At 38.6% G+C, this 15,795-nt stretch overlaps 6 protein-coding genes and 1 long non-coding RNA gene across 10 annotated transcripts; 2 read left to right on the forward strand and 5 right to left on the reverse strand.

Moving 5' to 3' along the window:
• Positions 1-204: 204 nt before the first annotated feature.
• Positions 205-3,246, reverse strand: LOC110770521 (Pentatricopeptide repeat (PPR) superfamily protein). The gene has a single exon (XM_021974670.2). It carries the CDS (start codon positions 2,950-2,952, stop codon positions 454-456), a length of 2,499 nt encoding a protein of 832 aa, XP_021830362.2. The 5' UTR covers positions 2,953-3,246; the 3' UTR covers positions 205-453.
• An 850-nt stretch (positions 3,247-4,096) lies between these two features.
• Positions 4,097-6,241, reverse strand: LOC110770533 (vicilin Cor a 11.0101-like). Its single transcript, XM_021974681.2, has 4 exons — positions 5,601-6,241; positions 5,233-5,489; positions 4,863-5,147; positions 4,097-4,765 (listed from the first exon to the last, which is right to left on the reverse strand). The coding sequence occupies exons 1-4, from the start codon at positions 6,121-6,123 to the stop codon at positions 4,301-4,303; spliced, it is 1,530 nt and encodes a 509-aa protein (XP_021830373.1). The 5' UTR covers positions 6,124-6,241; the 3' UTR covers positions 4,097-4,300.
• Positions 6,242-6,547: 306 nt separating this feature from the next.
• LOC110770524 (uncharacterized) lies at positions 6,548-8,888 on the reverse strand. Of its 3 annotated transcripts, none has more exons than XM_021974673.2 (6): positions 8,732-8,888; positions 8,077-8,155; positions 7,897-7,992; positions 7,266-7,369; positions 6,985-7,121; positions 6,548-6,856 (listed from the first exon to the last, which is right to left on the reverse strand). In XM_021974673.2, exons 2-6 carry the CDS (start codon positions 8,134-8,136, stop codon positions 6,774-6,776), a joined length of 480 nt encoding a protein of 159 aa, XP_021830365.1. In that variant the 5' UTR covers positions 8,137-8,155; positions 8,732-8,888; the 3' UTR covers positions 6,548-6,773. The 3 variants fall into 3 exon arrangements, with proteins under 3 accessions (XP_021830365.1, XP_021830366.1, XP_088102260.1); XM_021974674.2 differs by having other exon boundaries at positions 8,077-8,151; positions 8,732-8,869; XM_088246134.1 differs by lacking the exon at positions 8,077-8,155 and having other exon boundaries at positions 8,732-8,862.
• A 1,632-nt stretch (positions 8,889-10,520) lies between these two features.
• Positions 10,521-11,381, forward strand: LOC110770528 (uncharacterized). The gene is made up of 2 exons (XR_002528753.2): positions 10,521-10,919; positions 11,090-11,381. It is a non-coding gene; the product is annotated as an uncharacterized LOC110770528 (long non-coding RNA).
• Positions 11,382-11,628: 247 nt separating this feature from the next.
• On the reverse strand, positions 11,629-12,268 carry LOC110770527 (Plant thionin family protein). Its single transcript, XM_021974678.2, has 2 exons — positions 11,966-12,268; positions 11,629-11,801 (listed from the first exon to the last, which is right to left on the reverse strand). The coding sequence occupies exons 1-2, from the start codon at positions 12,174-12,176 to the stop codon at positions 11,776-11,778; spliced, it is 237 nt and encodes a 78-aa protein (XP_021830370.1). The 5' UTR covers positions 12,177-12,268; the 3' UTR covers positions 11,629-11,775.
• A 358-nt stretch (positions 12,269-12,626) lies between these two features.
• On the reverse strand, positions 12,627-13,760 carry LOC110770525 (non-specific lipid transfer protein GPI-anchored 16-like). The gene is made up of 3 exons (XM_021974675.2): positions 13,378-13,760; positions 13,178-13,264; positions 12,627-13,085 (listed from the first exon to the last, which is right to left on the reverse strand). The coding sequence occupies exons 1-3, from the start codon at positions 13,712-13,714 to the stop codon at positions 12,871-12,873; spliced, it is 639 nt and encodes a 212-aa protein (XP_021830367.1). The 5' UTR covers positions 13,715-13,760; the 3' UTR covers positions 12,627-12,870.
• A 555-nt stretch (positions 13,761-14,315) lies between these two features.
• LOC110770526 (non-specific lipid transfer protein GPI-anchored 15-like) lies at positions 14,316-15,469 on the forward strand. 2 transcript variants are annotated; one of them, XM_021974676.2, is made up of 3 exons: positions 14,316-14,767; positions 14,865-15,005; positions 15,138-15,469. In XM_021974676.2, exons 1-3 carry the CDS (start codon positions 14,449-14,451, stop codon positions 15,266-15,268), a joined length of 591 nt encoding a protein of 196 aa, XP_021830368.1. In that variant the 5' UTR covers positions 14,316-14,448; the 3' UTR covers positions 15,269-15,469. The 2 variants fall into 2 exon arrangements, with proteins under 2 accessions (XP_021830368.1, XP_021830369.1); XM_021974677.2 differs by having other exon boundaries at positions 14,317-14,767; positions 14,868-15,005.
• Positions 15,470-15,795: the final 326 nt, after the last annotated feature.

Below are 15,795 nucleotides of genomic sequence, written 5' to 3' on the forward strand. Positions count from 1 at the left end.
TAAAAACAGGATCGACAAAGAATCTTCACTCACCAGAATGTTAGAATTTACCTTCTCCTAAATGAATAATTGACGGTGGATGTGTAATGGCTGAGTCATCTTATGCATAACTTTGGGAATTCATTCACATCAAATCTCCTAGTCGATTTTTGTTCATAAACCACCAAGATTTTAAATGTATATACATACTTCTTCACCTATTAAAGGTTGTTAAATAAGCAAATCAATCAATCAAATGAGAAATTATGTGGATTAAGAAATAAGTTTAGTTTAAAATTGTAGTTTCCTCAAACAAGGCTAGGTGATGATCCAGACATAAACTCTAGCCTTTTCTCATTCTGGGTGAAGAACTAATTAACACAGATAACCAAGAACTATAGTGTCTTCTACTTCTTCTCAAGTTCATTGGATCAAAGCTGAGGCATGTATGAAGCTGATAAGAAGATAGTTTCCTCAACACACACCTACCCAATTCTTAAACGCTAAAGCTGCTTCCCTCTTTTTAAGCTGAGATTCTGTCTGGAATTTGGGAGCCTTGCCCTTGTAACTTGTTCTATGGTACTTCAAGAAGAGTGTTCGGTACTTGTACTTATCGATGAACATTTTCCCTTTCTCCATAATTTCCACCACTTCATTTGCTCGACTGAAGAATCCGCCCCTCACGAACGTGTAAAGAACAGAATCCAGGAGTTCCTGATCAAATTTCATTGAGGTGGCAGAAGCAATAGACTTCATCTCCCCCCACAGCTCCGTCACCTCTATATATTTTCCTCCTATAGCAGCATAGCCTGTGACCATAGAATGGAAAGTTTGAGCATTCGGGGCATGCCCCAAACTTCTCATCTTCGTCAGAGCTTTCTCTGCATCCTGCATCAATCTCTTCTTGCAGAAAAAATGGATTATGCTGTTCCAGTCGTGAACCCCGGAATCCATTGTCTGTCCTTCCTTGATTTCCTGCAAGAGCTTTGCCATCAACCTAGGTTCACCACCTTCTCCTGCACATTCGTTTACCAACCTTTCGAACTCCTGATGACCAGCTCTTGGTATCTTCGCCTCTTTCATCTCTTGGTACAAATGGAGGGCCCCCTGTGTATCATTTTGAAGCACCCTAGATTGGATCAATGCCTCATAAGAGCTTGAGTCTAGCTGGATACCTCCCTTACGAGCATCTCTTAAAAGCGATGCTGCGTTTCCTGCTTGGTTTGCTTCACAATATGCTTTTAGAAGAGAGGAGTACACAGAAGAACCAGTTCTTACACCAGCCAAGCACATCTCATCAAGAAGGTCATGTGCTTTATCTAACCATCCAAGTGATATGCATGAATTAATGACATGAACCAAGGCAGAATCATCATTGGAAGCTGGGGAATCTTCTTTATCTGCCTTTATAAGAAACTCTGCCAAATCCTTGGTCTTGTCCGCTTCTAGAAAGGCCTTAACTAATTTCACAAATATTTTTTCAGTTGGCTGGAGGATACCGCGGTCTGTTGTTATCAATTCAACTTGGCTCTGCAACTTAGCTAACACTACACCAAGCACTTCCTTTGCCTCAGCCTCAAGTCTCAAGAAATTTCTATCCATAGAAAACTCCTCATAAGATACTAAAGGACTACTAATATGACCATATGATTCTCCAGAGCTCGTACTTTTCCTGGATCCAAAACCCGATCCAAGAGGGGACTTATTTCCCCTTCCAGTAGCGTCAAATACCAGTGTTGCTAATGCAAGAGAATTTCTTGCTTCTTTTGCTTTCCGTAGCATTTCCAAGACCATGTTGGATGCAGAATCTAGATCCCTGAATTTCAAATGGCATGTCAGCAAGCAATTGTAGAACTGCCGGAACTGAATATCACTTAGGTTAGGGGATTCATCGATGTATCTTTGAAGTTTACTAAGCTCATCTCTTCGTCCATTTGTCTCATATATTTGTGCCATTAATATCAATAAGTTAGCATCAGTTTTGACACCAACTCGAGGCATCATGTCAAGGAGCTGCTCTGCTTTCCTAGTTGTCCCAAACATGAGACAGCCAGCCAAAGCAATGTTGAAAGCAGTAGTATTCGGCTTCATAGCAATCAAAGGTGCATTAGACTTCTTACGTGGGTCGATCCTATTATCTTGGAACAAGTAACCAATCTCAATTATCAACTCAGCAGCAAGGTAAGCCCCTTGAGCTGTTTGAGACATGTGAGCCAAGATAGCAGACCAGGCAGCAACAGGCGGAAACTGTTCCATTTCTACCATCTTTCTCAAAACAGTCGACGCAGGAATGGGTAATCCAGCTTTGGCAAGACCCAAAGAGAGATAAATCAGTGTCTCCTTCTCTAACAAGTTCTGTCTGCTTTTCTCAATAGCCTGTTCTACCAACCCATAAGCCCTCTCAAGCCACTGAACATCAAAGCTTTCTACAAAACTTGTTAAGAGCTTATTGACAACAGATTTCCTAAGAAACCCTTCCATCTGCATATGCTGCTCATGCAACTTCCATGCATCATTTAGTCTGTGCTCATCAATTGCACTTTGTATCTCCATGGTTAATTTAGCTGGGTCTCGAGCCTGGACCAAGATTGTTCCCGCCACAGTTGAAAAGAAGTTTACTTTAAGTGTAAATTGATCTGGAAATCTCAAAATAGCATCTCGTACATTTGAGTTGGCCAAAGAAGAAGCGCCAACGAACCCAGAAACAGGCCCGGCATTTGAATAAGCTCGAAGCTGGGATTCAGAGACCCGAGCTATGCTATAACTAGCATCAGCAAGTGCAAGATATAAAACAGAAGGGCAAACTGAAGCTGTCCGATGGTTGAATTTCCATATATGAAGCATCTTATCCAGGCAGAAACATTTACCAATCAACTCACTACCAACAAAAACACCCTTCAATTTTTCTTGAAAGATACATTTTTTATAACACGGCGCCGAATTCCAAGTACAGAAGTAAGTAACCGAAGGCATGTAATCGGCCAATATCGTTGAGGCATTTTATCAAGCAGTTAATAATCAAACTGAGGTTGCAAGGAGAAGTGCAGTTTATTGGACGTGCAAGGAGAAGCTCAAGTACGCGAAAAGTGGAAATACTTACTGTTAATTTGGCTTTGGTATGTCCGCCAAGTTCGATAAGAAGATGAAATGCAAATATGCAGAAGAAGAAGTTGAAATTCAAATATCTAAACGTTTAAGAGAGGGAGGAGAGGAAGTGAGTGAAGTGAAGAGGGAAAGAGGCGGGTCGGTTTTGAGAAGAAGGATACCGTTGGTGCTATTCATGGACAAGTGGGCTGCTTTGACAAATATCATAGGGCCCATTTTATTTTTATTTTTATTTTTATAGAAAAGGGTCCATTTTTATTAATAGAATTCTTTTGTGTCAAATTTTTTTTATAAAAAAGTTAGGAAGGAATGGAAGGTTTTCTCACACATTGCCAAGTTACGATGTGATTTCTAACTTGAGATCACTGGTCTGCAAATCAAAGTCATTTTCCACTAAACTGCTAAGCTACGATGTGATTTCTAACTTGAGACCACTGGTCTGCAAATCAAAGTCATTTTCCACTAAACTAAACCCCATCAGCTAATTCTTTTGTATAATTAAGTTTTCTTTTTCTCTTGTTTATAATTGGTTTAGAAAAAGAAAAAAAAAAGTCTTGATAAACCTAATTTTCTCTTTAGAGACCTGGGTTAAGATGATAGTTGGTTATGACAATGAGCTTGTGCAAGTTGCACAATTGCATAAAAAAATATATATACTTTTCTTTAATTTTAAGCCATTGAAATACAATAATAAACCATTTTTGGTTTTGTTTTTGTTTTCCTTTTCCTTTTGGGTGGGTGAGCCAAGCACGGCTTTGGCAAAAAAACCAAAAAAAAACAGAAAACCCAAGCAGGGCAGATATAATTATGCAGAAATCCAAATTTGTTGTGACCAACGTGACTTGGACATCTTATTGTGAACAAATTCTATTTCACATTGACTGATGTCTGCGAAGTCTTATTGCAAAGTCAGACTCAAATCCCTGAAGTTTTGTTTCAACAGGACTTTAAAAAAATATATAAACTTTCAAGCAAAAGCAAAACAAACCAAAACATACAACATGCTGTTAACTTAGCAGAAAGTCGTTCTCTTTATTTAAGGTTACAACCCAAAATTTACATAGGTAGACACAACAGATGCTCACCTTACCAGCAGGTTAATACATACAATATTATCTCAGAACCACAAAACTGCAGCAGCCTCTACTTAGGGCTTAACAAAAACGTCTACTTAGAAGACTTAAAAACTTCAAAGCCCTCCAACTCCCCCTTTTTTTCATGCATAAGCACGTCCATGTTCAGGCTGTTCATTTGGTCCCTCAAAGAAGAACTCATCGTCTTGGTTATTGAAGATGCGATCCACTTCTCTTGCAGGCACATTGAAAGCCAGCTCTTTGGCTTCCCTGTCAAACTGGCTCACCACATTCTTCTTCCCTGCCAGAGGGACCCTGATGTTGTCATGAGCATTGACCTCAAAGCAGATGATTTGCAGGTTATTGCTATTCCTCGACGCTATGGCTGTCACTGGGTGGCCAGCTGGTGCAACAAAAACCGCCCCACGCCTCAAGTTTCCGCTTATTTTCTGGTACCTTGGGCTGCTCTTCTGTCTCTGCTGCTGCTGCTGCTCTTGTCTTCCGGTTGAGCTAACATAAGGACATGCCATCTCAAAGTAGCCTTCTCCATCTAGCACAAAAGAGATCTTTGTGGCTCTCGAGTTGAAGTATGGGCCCACCATAGCCCCCTATATTACAAAACAAACATACAATTCATTGAGCTATTGATTTCATATAACTGTTGAATTGAATTGGGTTGAGAGAAATTTGAGTTGGGTTGTTTACTTGGGTTATGTTGGCGAAGGAGACGAGGAGGTCGAGGTCTTGAAGCTGCTTGAAGTCGTTGAAATCTGCTTCAAAGAGACGGCCAAATTTGTTTGCTTGGGAGGGATGCTTGCTGAAAAGGTTAAATGCATCACTTGATGATTGTCCACCATGGAAAGGCCAGAAGCCTTCGCTTCCACCTTGGTCGTGCTGTTGGCTCAGTTTCTTAATTTGTTCTTCAGAGGCCCTGGTTATGCTGCCCTGCCTCTGCTGCCCAAATAGCCTCTCCAGCTTATTCATCTCTGTCTGTTTGATTACAATAAATCAAAATCATTAGCACAACAAATATGATTAATTTTCCAAATTAAAGAAAAAGCAAAATACTTCGTACCTTTAAAGCGGCTTGAAGCACTTGTGGGCTGAATGCTTTGAAAAACGATTCTGGGTTTTCACCACCAGCGGCATAAAATGCCTCGTACTCACCAGGAACAGAGACTGGCTTCATGAATTCGACAATGAAGAGCTTTTCATTCTCATCTCTGTTGACCATATAAAGAGGGGTACCTGGTGGAATTCTAAAGAGATCTCCACGTTCAAGATTATGGCTCTCTCTCTTCTCTCCCCTAACTATGGTAACGGTTGGTCGACCTTAATTCACATAAAAATACAAAATTAATCAAAGATAATAACAAAAACAGTTAATAAATTAAGACCCAAAATTTCTCTAGAGAACAATTATCAAACAGGTAAGCTACTTACCCTGGAAAACAAAGAGAACAGTATCAGCATCAAAATGGGATGGAGCTACAAATGCGTGTGGCTTAGTGTCAAGAAACCCAATTCGATAATTCTCAATGGCGCGCAAAAGATCCGACCTTTCAGTGAATTTCTGAAGAAGCCGAAATCTGCCTTCCTCTGTTTGAACTCTGGTCTCAAAATGCTCATCTTCGAAGAAGTAAGGATTTTGGTCTTGTTGTTGTCGACCCTGAAACTCCTTCTCCTCCTCTTGCTCACGTCCGGTCTCTGATATTGGATAAAAGCTTCCTCCTCCTCCTTCTCCTTCTGATCTCCTGTGTTTCTCTTCCTCCCTCTTCTGCTTGATGTATTTGTCACACCCTTGCTCACACTGTTCCCTCTGTTTTGAATCTAACCCTTGCTGGTGTTTGCACTGGTGCCTGCACTGCTTCAGCTCTGGGTCTTGCGTAGCAGAAGCTACATATACACTCAGAAACAGAACAGACAAGAGCAAGGCAACCAAAAGAAGCTTACTTTTCAACGCCATGGCTTTGTGTTTCAGACTTTCCTTGATTTCTTGATGAAGATGGTGAATGCAGGGGAGCCCTATAAAAAGGAAGAGATCGTGGAGATAAGGGAAGAAGGCTCGAGGGCATGCATGGCGACGAGTGTCCAATTTACGTGTCAAATGTTTAAAGTAGTTACCAAGCACTGGACATGTAGGCTTGTCATTGTGTCTTGTACCACTTTAAATGGGAACGACAAAAGGATTGAGGGGGTTTGGAGTTTTGATTTGATCTGCTTGCATTTGTGTCTGCGTAAAAAAGTCACCGTGTCCCACGTGATTCACATGGCGGTGGCATGTACGGACATGTAAACGCTAGCAAACAATTTTTGTTGACTTATCACTACGTTTTTTATTTTATTTTCTTTTGGTCAGACTTCTCGATGATATACATAGAGAATTATGGTAAAATGGTTCAAAGTTATGAACTCTGTCTCAAATTTAAACAAGGAAACAAGATAATTAAGTAAATTGATGACCTTGAACCTAAGAAATAAATAACAAAAACAGAGCAGAAGTTTGGTACAAGAAATTCTTAAATCATTTTTGGCAAACATATGAGAACTAATATGCTCCCATTTTTATCTGCAACATCTTCCATCTGACATAGAATGAGTGGAAAATTAACTCTCTCAAAGTTCAGCCATGCCCTTCCCTGTTTTAGCATCATAAGTCTTCTCCAACACAGCATTCATAGGAGTATCCTTTGGACCCGCTGCAACCAAAGTTTATGATGAAAATTGTCAGCAGAAGATATGGCAAACAGACATTATCCTATTTTATTTTCGCCCTTTTACAAGTACCAACAAGAAAGTTATAGTTTTCGGGACTTGAGATAAGTACCAACAGTAGGTCTTGGAGTGGTTCTTATCTTCAAGATCTCAGGACGAGGGATTATAGATCCCGATGCCCCTATTCCTCTAGATACTCGAACTTTTGTTCCATCCTCAAGATATCTAACACCAACTTTACAAGCCCTCCTGCACAAGTAAAACAAAGAGAAAAACACCAAGGTGTGTCAAAACACAATGTTAAGAGTGCATGCCTGCCTACCCTTTCACAGGATCAACAAAGAACAAAATACTAACGATTTTCAAAACATAATGTTAAGAGTGCATCCATACCCTGTCACTGGATCAACAACTTGCACATTTGAGGCATGAAGAGGGGCTTCCACAGTAAATATCCCACCTTCATGACCTTGGCCTTGCTTGATATGTTTCTTTACCTGCAAAGACAAAGTACTTGTTCAGCGGCAAACAAAATCCACATAATTCGTTGGAATTGCCAAAAACCTTGAACATTGAAATTATAAGGATCAAATAGATCAAAGTTTTTCTTGTAGTTTACAGAACATCATATACTACATGGTTCTTGCTTGGATGGTATCCTTTCAGCTCTTAGTTTAAAGGTCTTGCATTTGAAGTTCAAACCCATGGATTTTTCCAACAAGACGGAACTCATTACATATACATTGCACAAGATAGAGAATTTCATAAATAATATGAACATTAGAAGAGTTTCAACCATTAAAGATGTTTTTATAGATAACCAAACTGTTTACAGACTATCAACAAGCCCAAAATGATTTATAACATACGATAGAATATCAGCAATATCAATCTGATTTGAGTGGCCAAAGGATTGTTAACAACTTTTCTCATAAAGAAAATTGATAAAATAAACAGCTCAAGAAATTGTAAGACAAAATCAGATCAAAGGAGTAGTGTACCAATAATAAGGCTAGACTGATACCAGATTTTTTCCTTCCACAATAACACGATTCTGAGAGCGAATGACTCGCTTGATGACACCCGTATCGCCCTTGTCTTTTCCCCTTATTATCATCACCTGCAAATGAGATCGGAAAACAGTTCACTTATATATATGGATACAGAATGAGGCAAAAGAGCAAATGATCTTCATCGTCCTCACATTATCTCCTCTGAGAACCTTCCAGTGCCTAATCAGTTTCTCAGCCGCTTTCCAACCCATTTCTATCAAATACAGCTATCTTCAGCAGCAATGCACAAAATTAAAACCAAAACATGTATAATCTTTCAATGGTTGATCAGCATCACACTTACTTCAAATCTCAAAGCATAAGAATAAGCAATCAAATACTATCAAATATCATAGCCTGAGAACTAAGCACAAGCATTTGCTTGCTTTTCAATTCTATAACACCACCATTTCCTTATTTCAATAAGTGTGCATCGAATAGTAAGATGACCTTCAAAGACTCATATTTTCATTTCGGTTCCAGGGTTAACCTAGATTTTGGGTTTTTTGCCTATTAACGTAAAATCTATAAAACAACAGCTATTTTATACTTGTGATAACAAAACCACACTTCACATTTTCACGATGGAAATAATTGTTCATGACAAAAAAAAAACGTCGCATGCCAAGTAAAGAAGCAAGGAAGCCGAAACCAAATGCGCTCCAACTAGTCAATATCTTTGAGACATTTTATCAAGCATTTGATATTCATACTATGCTTAACAGGAAATAAACAGGAAAAGTAGGTGCAAATACGCGAGCAAGAATAAGCTCGAACCTCAAGTAAAGTAAAATTCGAAATGCTTACTGTTAACTTTGTGTCCGTACGGGCTGTGTGTGAAGTTCGAGCGGAAGGGCTAGGCAGAAGAAGACGACGAAGTAAGAGTTGTCAGAGGTTTTAGGGGAGGGGTGAGCCAAGGAACACAACGATTTCTGTGGGCTTGAAGTAGGGCCCAACTCGATTCCTTCGGGCCAAATTCTTAGAAAGCAAAACATTTGTTACAAATAATTTTGATACGGTGTCGTTTCCTCTCTTTTTTGGCAAGCATTTGGTGTGGGATTGTGCAACATTAACTATTAAGACATTGCTTGAGAGGGTTTGTTCAGATACTGATTTCTATGTACGTGGAGCAATTGTCCCAACCCTATAAAAACAATCCCATGAAAAAATGAAAATGACAAGTCCAAATCTTTAGAAACTAGAAAGTTGAAACTATAAGGACTAAAATGGTAAAACCGACAAATTATAAAGACCAAAAGTTAATGTATGCCATGATTAATTAAAACTACCCACATTTCGAGCCTATAAATACAATCCCGTGACAAAAATCTCAATATTTTTTTTCTTTCAAATATCTCCATCCAAATGGAGTCATATGATATCCACCATTAACAATTAAGACGTTTTTGGAGAGGGTTTGCTAAGATACTTGTTTCTATATATGTGGAGCAATGTCTAAGAGCATTCACAATGAGCTCCCTAAGAGCATCCACAATGGCCTCTCTAAATCATATTTTTAGACAAATTTTATGGAGAAATTAGAAAAATACAACTCCAATAATGCTCCCTATCCACTTCTATGTGTGTGGAGCAATGCCTAATACAATAAACCTACCCACATTTCAAGCCTACAAATACAATCCCATGACAAGTATAACTCTATGAGTAAGATTTTCTCATTAAGATGGCAAAAGCATTGTCACTCTTCAGCTTTATGATCATCTTTGTCCTCCTCGGTTTAGGTACGTCATATCACAAGCATCCATTTATGCCAATAGGTTCGGAATATTTAAACTATCGCTTGTATTAAGAAAATCACAAAGTCTTACTATCGTGATTGTCATTTGTGTAGCTACTAATGCGATGGGTATGAGACTCCAGAATACAAATGTCGTCTGCACACAGTGCAATCAGATATTTATGCGATATCACTAAGAGCATCTCCAAGGGAGATGTCAAATACCAAACATCGAATTTAAATTTGATGGCTGATGTGGCAATTTGACATCTTACATAGCTTTACACTCCACCCGATATGTCAAATTAAATTATTATTTTATTACATTTTAGTGTTGATTTATTTTTAATTAAAAAGAATAGAAAAGAAAAAATAATAAAATATTCATTTGACATCTTGCTTTTGGGATGTCAAAAATAACATCTCAATCTTCAGCCTTCATTCCACATCAGCTTTGACACATCGGTTGGAGTGTGTGAGATGTTATTTCTAGCTGTTAAATGTCTATGTGGCACTTTTGACATATCGGTTGGAGATGCTCTAAGGGAGCTGAGTACATCAAACGTTGCTTGATAAGATGTGAGTCCATAGAGCCCGATAACTTGGCACGTTGAACAACAGCCCCTGGCACCAACACATTTAATATGACACATTGTTTTTTATCTTTCTGAGAATTAATGATAGATACATTTGCGTTATTGCATTGGAGAGGGGGCACTTATCCTGGGATTCGAAAAAAGGAAGATACGCTTGGAAGATGAAAACATAAGTGGGACATGGGACATTCCAGAAATGTGGTTTTATATTTATTATATTGAAATCATATGTGATCAAAAAATTGAAAAGTAAACACAAATAATGGTGACCGGCCAACCACTGTCACCAAAATCAATTTGGTGACTCAAGCCTTCTGTTTTTGTAGTGACCATTAATTTAACAAATAAGACGTTGTTTGGGAGGATTTGGCAAGATACTTATTACAATCTCATCCTAACTTATTCCTTTGTTAAAACGTCAATCCTCTTCTGGACTTTCAACCTCCTCCCCCTTTAAATTATCTCTCTCCTCCGTCCAGACCAAGCTCTTCTCCATCCTCAGCAATACCTCTGCCACTCTCCTCTTTTGTTATTGAATACAAATTTGGGTTGTAAAACCCAAAGCTTTTTGTAACCCAAAAACAAAAACCCCAAGGTTAAGAGATGGTCAAAGCAGTGTCAATCTTCAGTTTTATGATGATCCTTGTCCTCCTTGGTTCAGGTAATTAATCTCTCTCTCTCTCTCTCTCTCCCCTATATATTTATCCATGTATGTTAATTAGTGATTAACATTCATTTAAATGCGTAGAAATGCGTCTATGCTAAATGTAAAGCCTTAGTTTCCCTTGTAAAAATAACAATATCTTACAATCGTGATTGTCATCTGTGCAGCTACTAATGCGATGGGTATGGGACGCTCGATTACTCCTAATTTCGTTTGCAGACAGGTGCAATCAGATATCCCATGTGACTCAGCTGAGCACGCCAAACAATGCTACGCAAGATGTGTGTCCAAAGATCCCGATAACAACCCACTGTGCGTAACAGCCCCGGGAACCAATGTATCATTTTGTACATGCACAGTTCCTTGTTAGATCAATGTTTTTGTTCTCACTTCATTTGTATGTCTCTTCTTGGAATATCAATAAGAATGAAATAAAATGTTTTTCGTAATATAAGCAAATATCCATCATTCATTCTATTTCTTTTTTAATACAAGCGATAATTTATTTTGAATTAATCTAAATTACGAGAAGGGAGATTCAAACTCGGGTGCATAATGGGGAGCACATCTGCTCTAACCAACTACGAGAAGGGGAATTCATCTCGCAATTTTGTTTTCATCAAAGTGAATTAAGATTGCGGAGTTTGGTGTTGAAGAAAAGAAAAAAACGATTTATTACATCTTGCGAATTAATACACTATTCATGATATTGCATATATATATATATATATATATGAAAAACTCCTCCACAAATTAATACATTATCAGTGGAATGAAAGCTCGTTAATTAATTTATTTCATATCGCTCTTCCTCTGTGGTTGTAAGTGCTTGCTCCTTGGCTATTACACAAGCTCAAACTTTGATATTCTTCAGCCTTTCTGCAGCACAATGCAAAACCCCACAATTAACCTTAATTTCGTACATTTTCCTAGTAAGTTCTAACAATTAAGTATGATATTGATCGATACGCGTATTCCAAATTTATAGTTTGACGATATAAACATTTATCTGATAACATAAAACAGGGAAGAAGAAAACTTACCGGCACTCTCTTTACTTGCACATTCAGTGTCACAGCTCATCTCACAGTAAGTCTGACCGTGGGCGTCGCCGTCTTCACATTCCTTCAAGCAGTTGCCGAAGCACTCCTTGTATTCCTCGTGATCACCGTCTTGTGCCTCAGCCTCCCGAATGTGGAGTGCTGCAACAACCACCACCAACATGAGAAACACTGCAACAAGCTTCTTGGCCATTCTTCCTTCTCTAATTGGCTCTTGTTGTTGTTTAACTTTCTGTTTTGATAATTATTTAATTAATTAACTTCTTCTCTGTTTCAGTGTTTCTCAGTGACTTGGTTGATATATATAGGGATTTTACCGCTTATTTTAGGCAATACTGGTGGTTGATATTGTTCTTGCATATGAGTAGGGTTGGGAGCGGTGTTCAAATGCCTTCTGAAATTGCACGAAGAAACGGTCTTTCCGCCCCTTTCTTTGGCCCCAAACTTTTTTTCACAAAAAGCGGTATTTCACAGATTTATAAGACAGTTTCATAAAAATTGTGTAATCTCAAAAGTTGAAACCGAGAATGAGCTGAGCCAAAAATGTATATAAAGCTTACGCAGTAGAGATTAAAATCAATCCCAAAACAATATAAAATGATTTTAAGATAGAAATTTCATTACCAGATGTGAATATGATGTATACCATACAAAAAGGCATATATAGAGCCACGTAGAAATTTCACTAAAAGGATTTACAAACCATAAGTATCCCTAAATGTTGAAACCGAGAATGAGTCAAGCCAACAATGTATATAAAACTTACACAGATTAAAATCGATCCCAAAAAGATATGACCTTAAGAGACACACTTCTATTACAAGATATATGAATGTGATATACCATACAAAACGGCATATGCATAAGAAGGGTAGCAGCAATAACTATCAGTAGGACTTATAAACCACAAGTCCCAAAATTATGAGTAGGAGAGAGGGTGGGGAAACATAAGATGGAGTAGATGCTGATGCTGATGGGGTCAGTCGACCACTTCCTGTTGGAGATTTTGTTGGAGCTTCTGATTCTACTGATGGAGATGTTGGCTGCAGATCATCAACTGTCCCAGATTGTGGTGCAGGAGCTTCTGCTACTGCCTTAGAAGCTGCACACCAGAAATGTTTGACCAAATTGACCAATGCCTTCAGAAGTCAGAAAAATAAAATGAAAAGAAACAATTAGCAAATTTGTAATTACCTCTTGGACTTAAAGGGGAAGAAGCTGTTGGTGGGGGAGTTGGCCCTAGTAAGGCAGGACCTGGAGCTGCTAAGGGACTAGCAGAGGCTGCAAATTAAAAAGAAATTTCGCACAATTAGCTTAAAAGTATAATTCAATTGGTCGCACTAAGATTAAATTAAAATTAGAAAAATTGCAAGATTATGTGAGTGGCAGAGCACCTTTGCATTGTAATGGGACGCCCCCCACGTTACAAGCTCGAGGAAGAGAGAGGGCCAGGGTTCGGTTAATGGGCAGTTGGAATGGGACACTGGCAGTTATGAGAAGACAAGCACAGTCCGTGCCGGTGCCCATTAACGACTTTATCGAACTGCAACAGCTCTGTGTTGGTGACGTGCCATTGCTGCTGCTCCCAGTGATATAATTTATGCATGGGGTGAAGTTGCTGATCATTGAGGCTGTGCATGGCGTGCTAATCTGCCCGTTAATCGATGTCAACGAAATGATTAAGAGGGTAATTGGGATAGTAATCAATCGAAAAGCCTTGAACAATTCCATGAGTTAGGCTTCAATGGAATACTGAGGCTTAGAACTTAGTTGAGTTTGGCTCAAGCTGAGGAGACAGTTTATAGTTAGTTGAAAACAGAATTTTCTTCATTAAAAAAAAATAGTGAAAAAGAAAATAATTTTAAAAAAGAGTGGTTTTGAAGTGGGTTTTGGAGTTCAACTACTTTAACTAACTTCTTTCATAATTGCAGGATTTGCTTTTACTTGAATGAGGAAAGTTCTAGGTATTGGCTATCCTCTGAACAGAGCTTTGGGGCAGAGGATTGGTGTTCTAACTATGTGAACTTGATTCAAAGTCTATATGATTTGTCCCTCTCAAACATAAATTGTTTGTTTATTATCTCACTTTTTTGCCTAAACATGATAATTGTTATTTTAGTGGGTCCAAATTTAAGGTTTAGGTAATCTAAAAATGGGGCAAATCATTAATTGATTTGAACAATAGCACTTTTCATATCTTATGTCCTAAAAAGCAGTTTTTGGTTGCCAACAAACAGCAATTCAGTAGAAGTTGGCCACCCAAATACACCAATTTATTTGTCTCTTAGGGAAAAAAAAAAGTTTCCTATATAAATCCCATCTCATCCCTTCCCTTTCCTCACTCAAACACCGGATATCTAATATACAACATAGGGTAAATTTCACTTCACTACTCAGATATCTATTATACAATATTCATCTCCCCAACTTTTGAAACTATTCTTTCAACAAGTAGAGTTAAAGATATGGCATTCAAAGGAATTGAGATGGCTCTAGCCCTGGTCCTTGGGTCCATGCTTTTGGGTGGAGCCATGGCTCAATCAGGCTGTACCACTGCACTCACAAGCCTGGCACCATGCCTCAACTATGTTACAGGAAACTCATCAAACCCATCATCTTCATGCTGCTCACAGCTTTCTAATGTTGTCCAGTCATCACCACAGTGCCTTTGCTCATTGCTCAATGGCGGCGGCTCCTCATTGGGTATCACCATAAACCAAACCCTTGCTCTGTCTCTTCCTGGTGCCTGTAAAGTCCAAACTCAACCCGTTAGCCAGTGTCAAGGTAAGAAGGCCAAATTGTTTAAGTATTGACGTAACAATAAGGTTTTTTTATAGAGAACAAGAAAAGGAACATTGAGTTAAATTGAATATTGTTGTAGCAGGTGCCAATGGACCTACAACAAGTCCATCAACTCCTTCAGCAAGTTCCCCTGCAGATCCCTCCAATCAAACACCTTCAGATGCTTTTACACCAGAAGCTGCAATTTCGCCTTCGGCCTCAGACATTCCTTCAGCTTCAGGTATATATCTTCCGTAACTAATTAGTCTAGAATGTTATGTTGTTATACTGTGAATTTCGGTCTAAATATAACAAGTGACATGTATATGCCCCCTATCTTTTGATGCTGAGTTGTAGCTTTGGGTGAATGCAGGAGAAGGGTCGAAAACAGTTCCATCCACAAACGGAAACACATCTGATGGAAGCAACATCAAAGCACCCCTTCACTTTGTTCCCTTGCTCCTTTTCGTTATCTCTTGTGCTTCTACTCTCACCAGTTTTTGAGTCTCCTACAGAGATTTGGGGCCTGTTCTAGTTCTACACATATTTCATTACCATTTCTTTTCAATTTTATTTGGGTGTTCGTGGAGATGATCATTATTTTTTCTTTGGAATCTTGGCGATGGAGATCACTATTTGTACTTAGAGTGTGTGTTTTTCTTTATATCATTTGTTTGTACTTACCTATTGACAAATTATAATGAAGTATGAGTGCGGTACTCTTGCTCCCTTTAAATTTCATGTTCAACCATAAATCCATAATCTACCTCTGCAGAGTGCCAAATGGCAAAAGATCAAAACCGATTAAAATTGAGTTAGATAGATTTGATCAGTCAGTTTTGACAGATTGAATTAGATCTTGAACAACCTTAATACTCAAGCATGTGAGAATATGAAGGTAAATAGTCCCACATTGGAAAGTTGAGAAATCTAGCAAGAGCTTATAAGGAGTTGGGCTACTCCCCTCATTGCCAATTGGTTTTGGGGTGGAAACTCAACTTCCTTCATGGTATCACAAAGTTTGCAGTGAA

The sequence above is a fragment of the Prunus avium genome, chromosome 8 (genome assembly GCF_965620075.1).
Source record: "Prunus avium chromosome 8, drPruAviu1.hap1.1, whole genome shotgun sequence".
In the NCBI taxonomy this organism is placed as follows: domain Eukaryota; kingdom Viridiplantae; phylum Streptophyta; class Magnoliopsida; order Rosales; family Rosaceae; genus Prunus; species Prunus avium.

Excerpts from the sequence above, each read along its gene's own strand:
- LOC110770524 (XM_021974673.2), bottom strand. The coding sequence starts at position 8,136 with ATGGGTTGGAAAGCGGCTGAGAAACTGATTAGGCACTGGAAGGTTCTC. Across the intron at positions 7,993-8,076 it reads AGGTTCTCAGAGGAGATAAT|GTGATGATAATAAGGGGAAA; the intron begins GTGAGGACGATG and ends TCTCATTTGCAG. Across the intron at positions 7,370-7,896 it reads TTGTGGAAGGAAAAAATCTG|GTAAAGAAACATATCAAGCA; the intron begins GTATCAGTCTAG and ends TTGTCTTTGCAG.
- LOC110770525 (XM_021974675.2), bottom strand. The coding sequence starts at position 13,714 with ATGGAATTGTTCAAGGCTTTTCGATTGATTACTATCCCAATTACCCTC. Across the intron at positions 13,265-13,377 it reads CGTCCCATTACAATGCAAAG|CCTCTGCTAGTCCCTTAGCA; the intron begins GTGCTCTGCCAC and ends TTTAATTTGCAG. Across the intron at positions 13,086-13,177 it reads TTCCCCTTTAAGTCCAAGAG|CTTCTAAGGCAGTAGCAGAA; the intron begins GTAATTACAAAT and ends TCTGGTGTGCAG.
- LOC110770526 (XM_021974676.2), top strand. The coding sequence starts at position 14,449 with ATGGCATTCAAAGGAATTGAGATGGCTCTAGCCCTGGTCCTTGGGTCC. Across the intron at positions 14,768-14,864 it reads ACCCGTTAGCCAGTGTCAAG|CAGGTGCCAATGGACCTACA; the intron begins GTAAGAAGGCCA and ends ATATTGTTGTAG. Across the intron at positions 15,006-15,137 it reads AGACATTCCTTCAGCTTCAG|GAGAAGGGTCGAAAACAGTT; the intron begins GTATATATCTTC and ends GGGTGAATGCAG.
- LOC110770533 (XM_021974681.2), bottom strand. The coding sequence starts at position 6,123 with ATGGCGTTGAAAAGTAAGCTTCTTTTGGTTGCCTTGCTCTTGTCTGTT. Across the intron at positions 5,490-5,600 it reads TGTTCTCTTTGTTTTCCAGG|GTCGACCAACCGTTACCATA; the intron begins GTAAGTAGCTTA and ends ATGTGAATTAAG. Across the intron at positions 4,766-4,862 it reads CCTTCGCCAACATAACCCAA|GGGGCTATGGTGGGCCCATA; the intron begins GTAAACAACCCA and ends TTTGTAATATAG.
- LOC110770527 (XM_021974678.2), bottom strand. The coding sequence starts at position 12,176 with ATGGCCAAGAAGCTTGTTGCAGTGTTTCTCATGTTGGTGGTGGTTGTT. Across the intron at positions 11,802-11,965 it reads TGCAAGTAAAGAGAGTGCCG|AAAGGCTGAAGAATATCAAA; the intron begins GTAAGTTTTCTT and ends ATTGTGCTGCAG.
- LOC110770521 (XM_021974670.2), bottom strand. The coding sequence starts at position 2,952 with ATGCCTTCGGTTACTTACTTCTGTACTTGGAATTCGGCGCCGTGTTAT.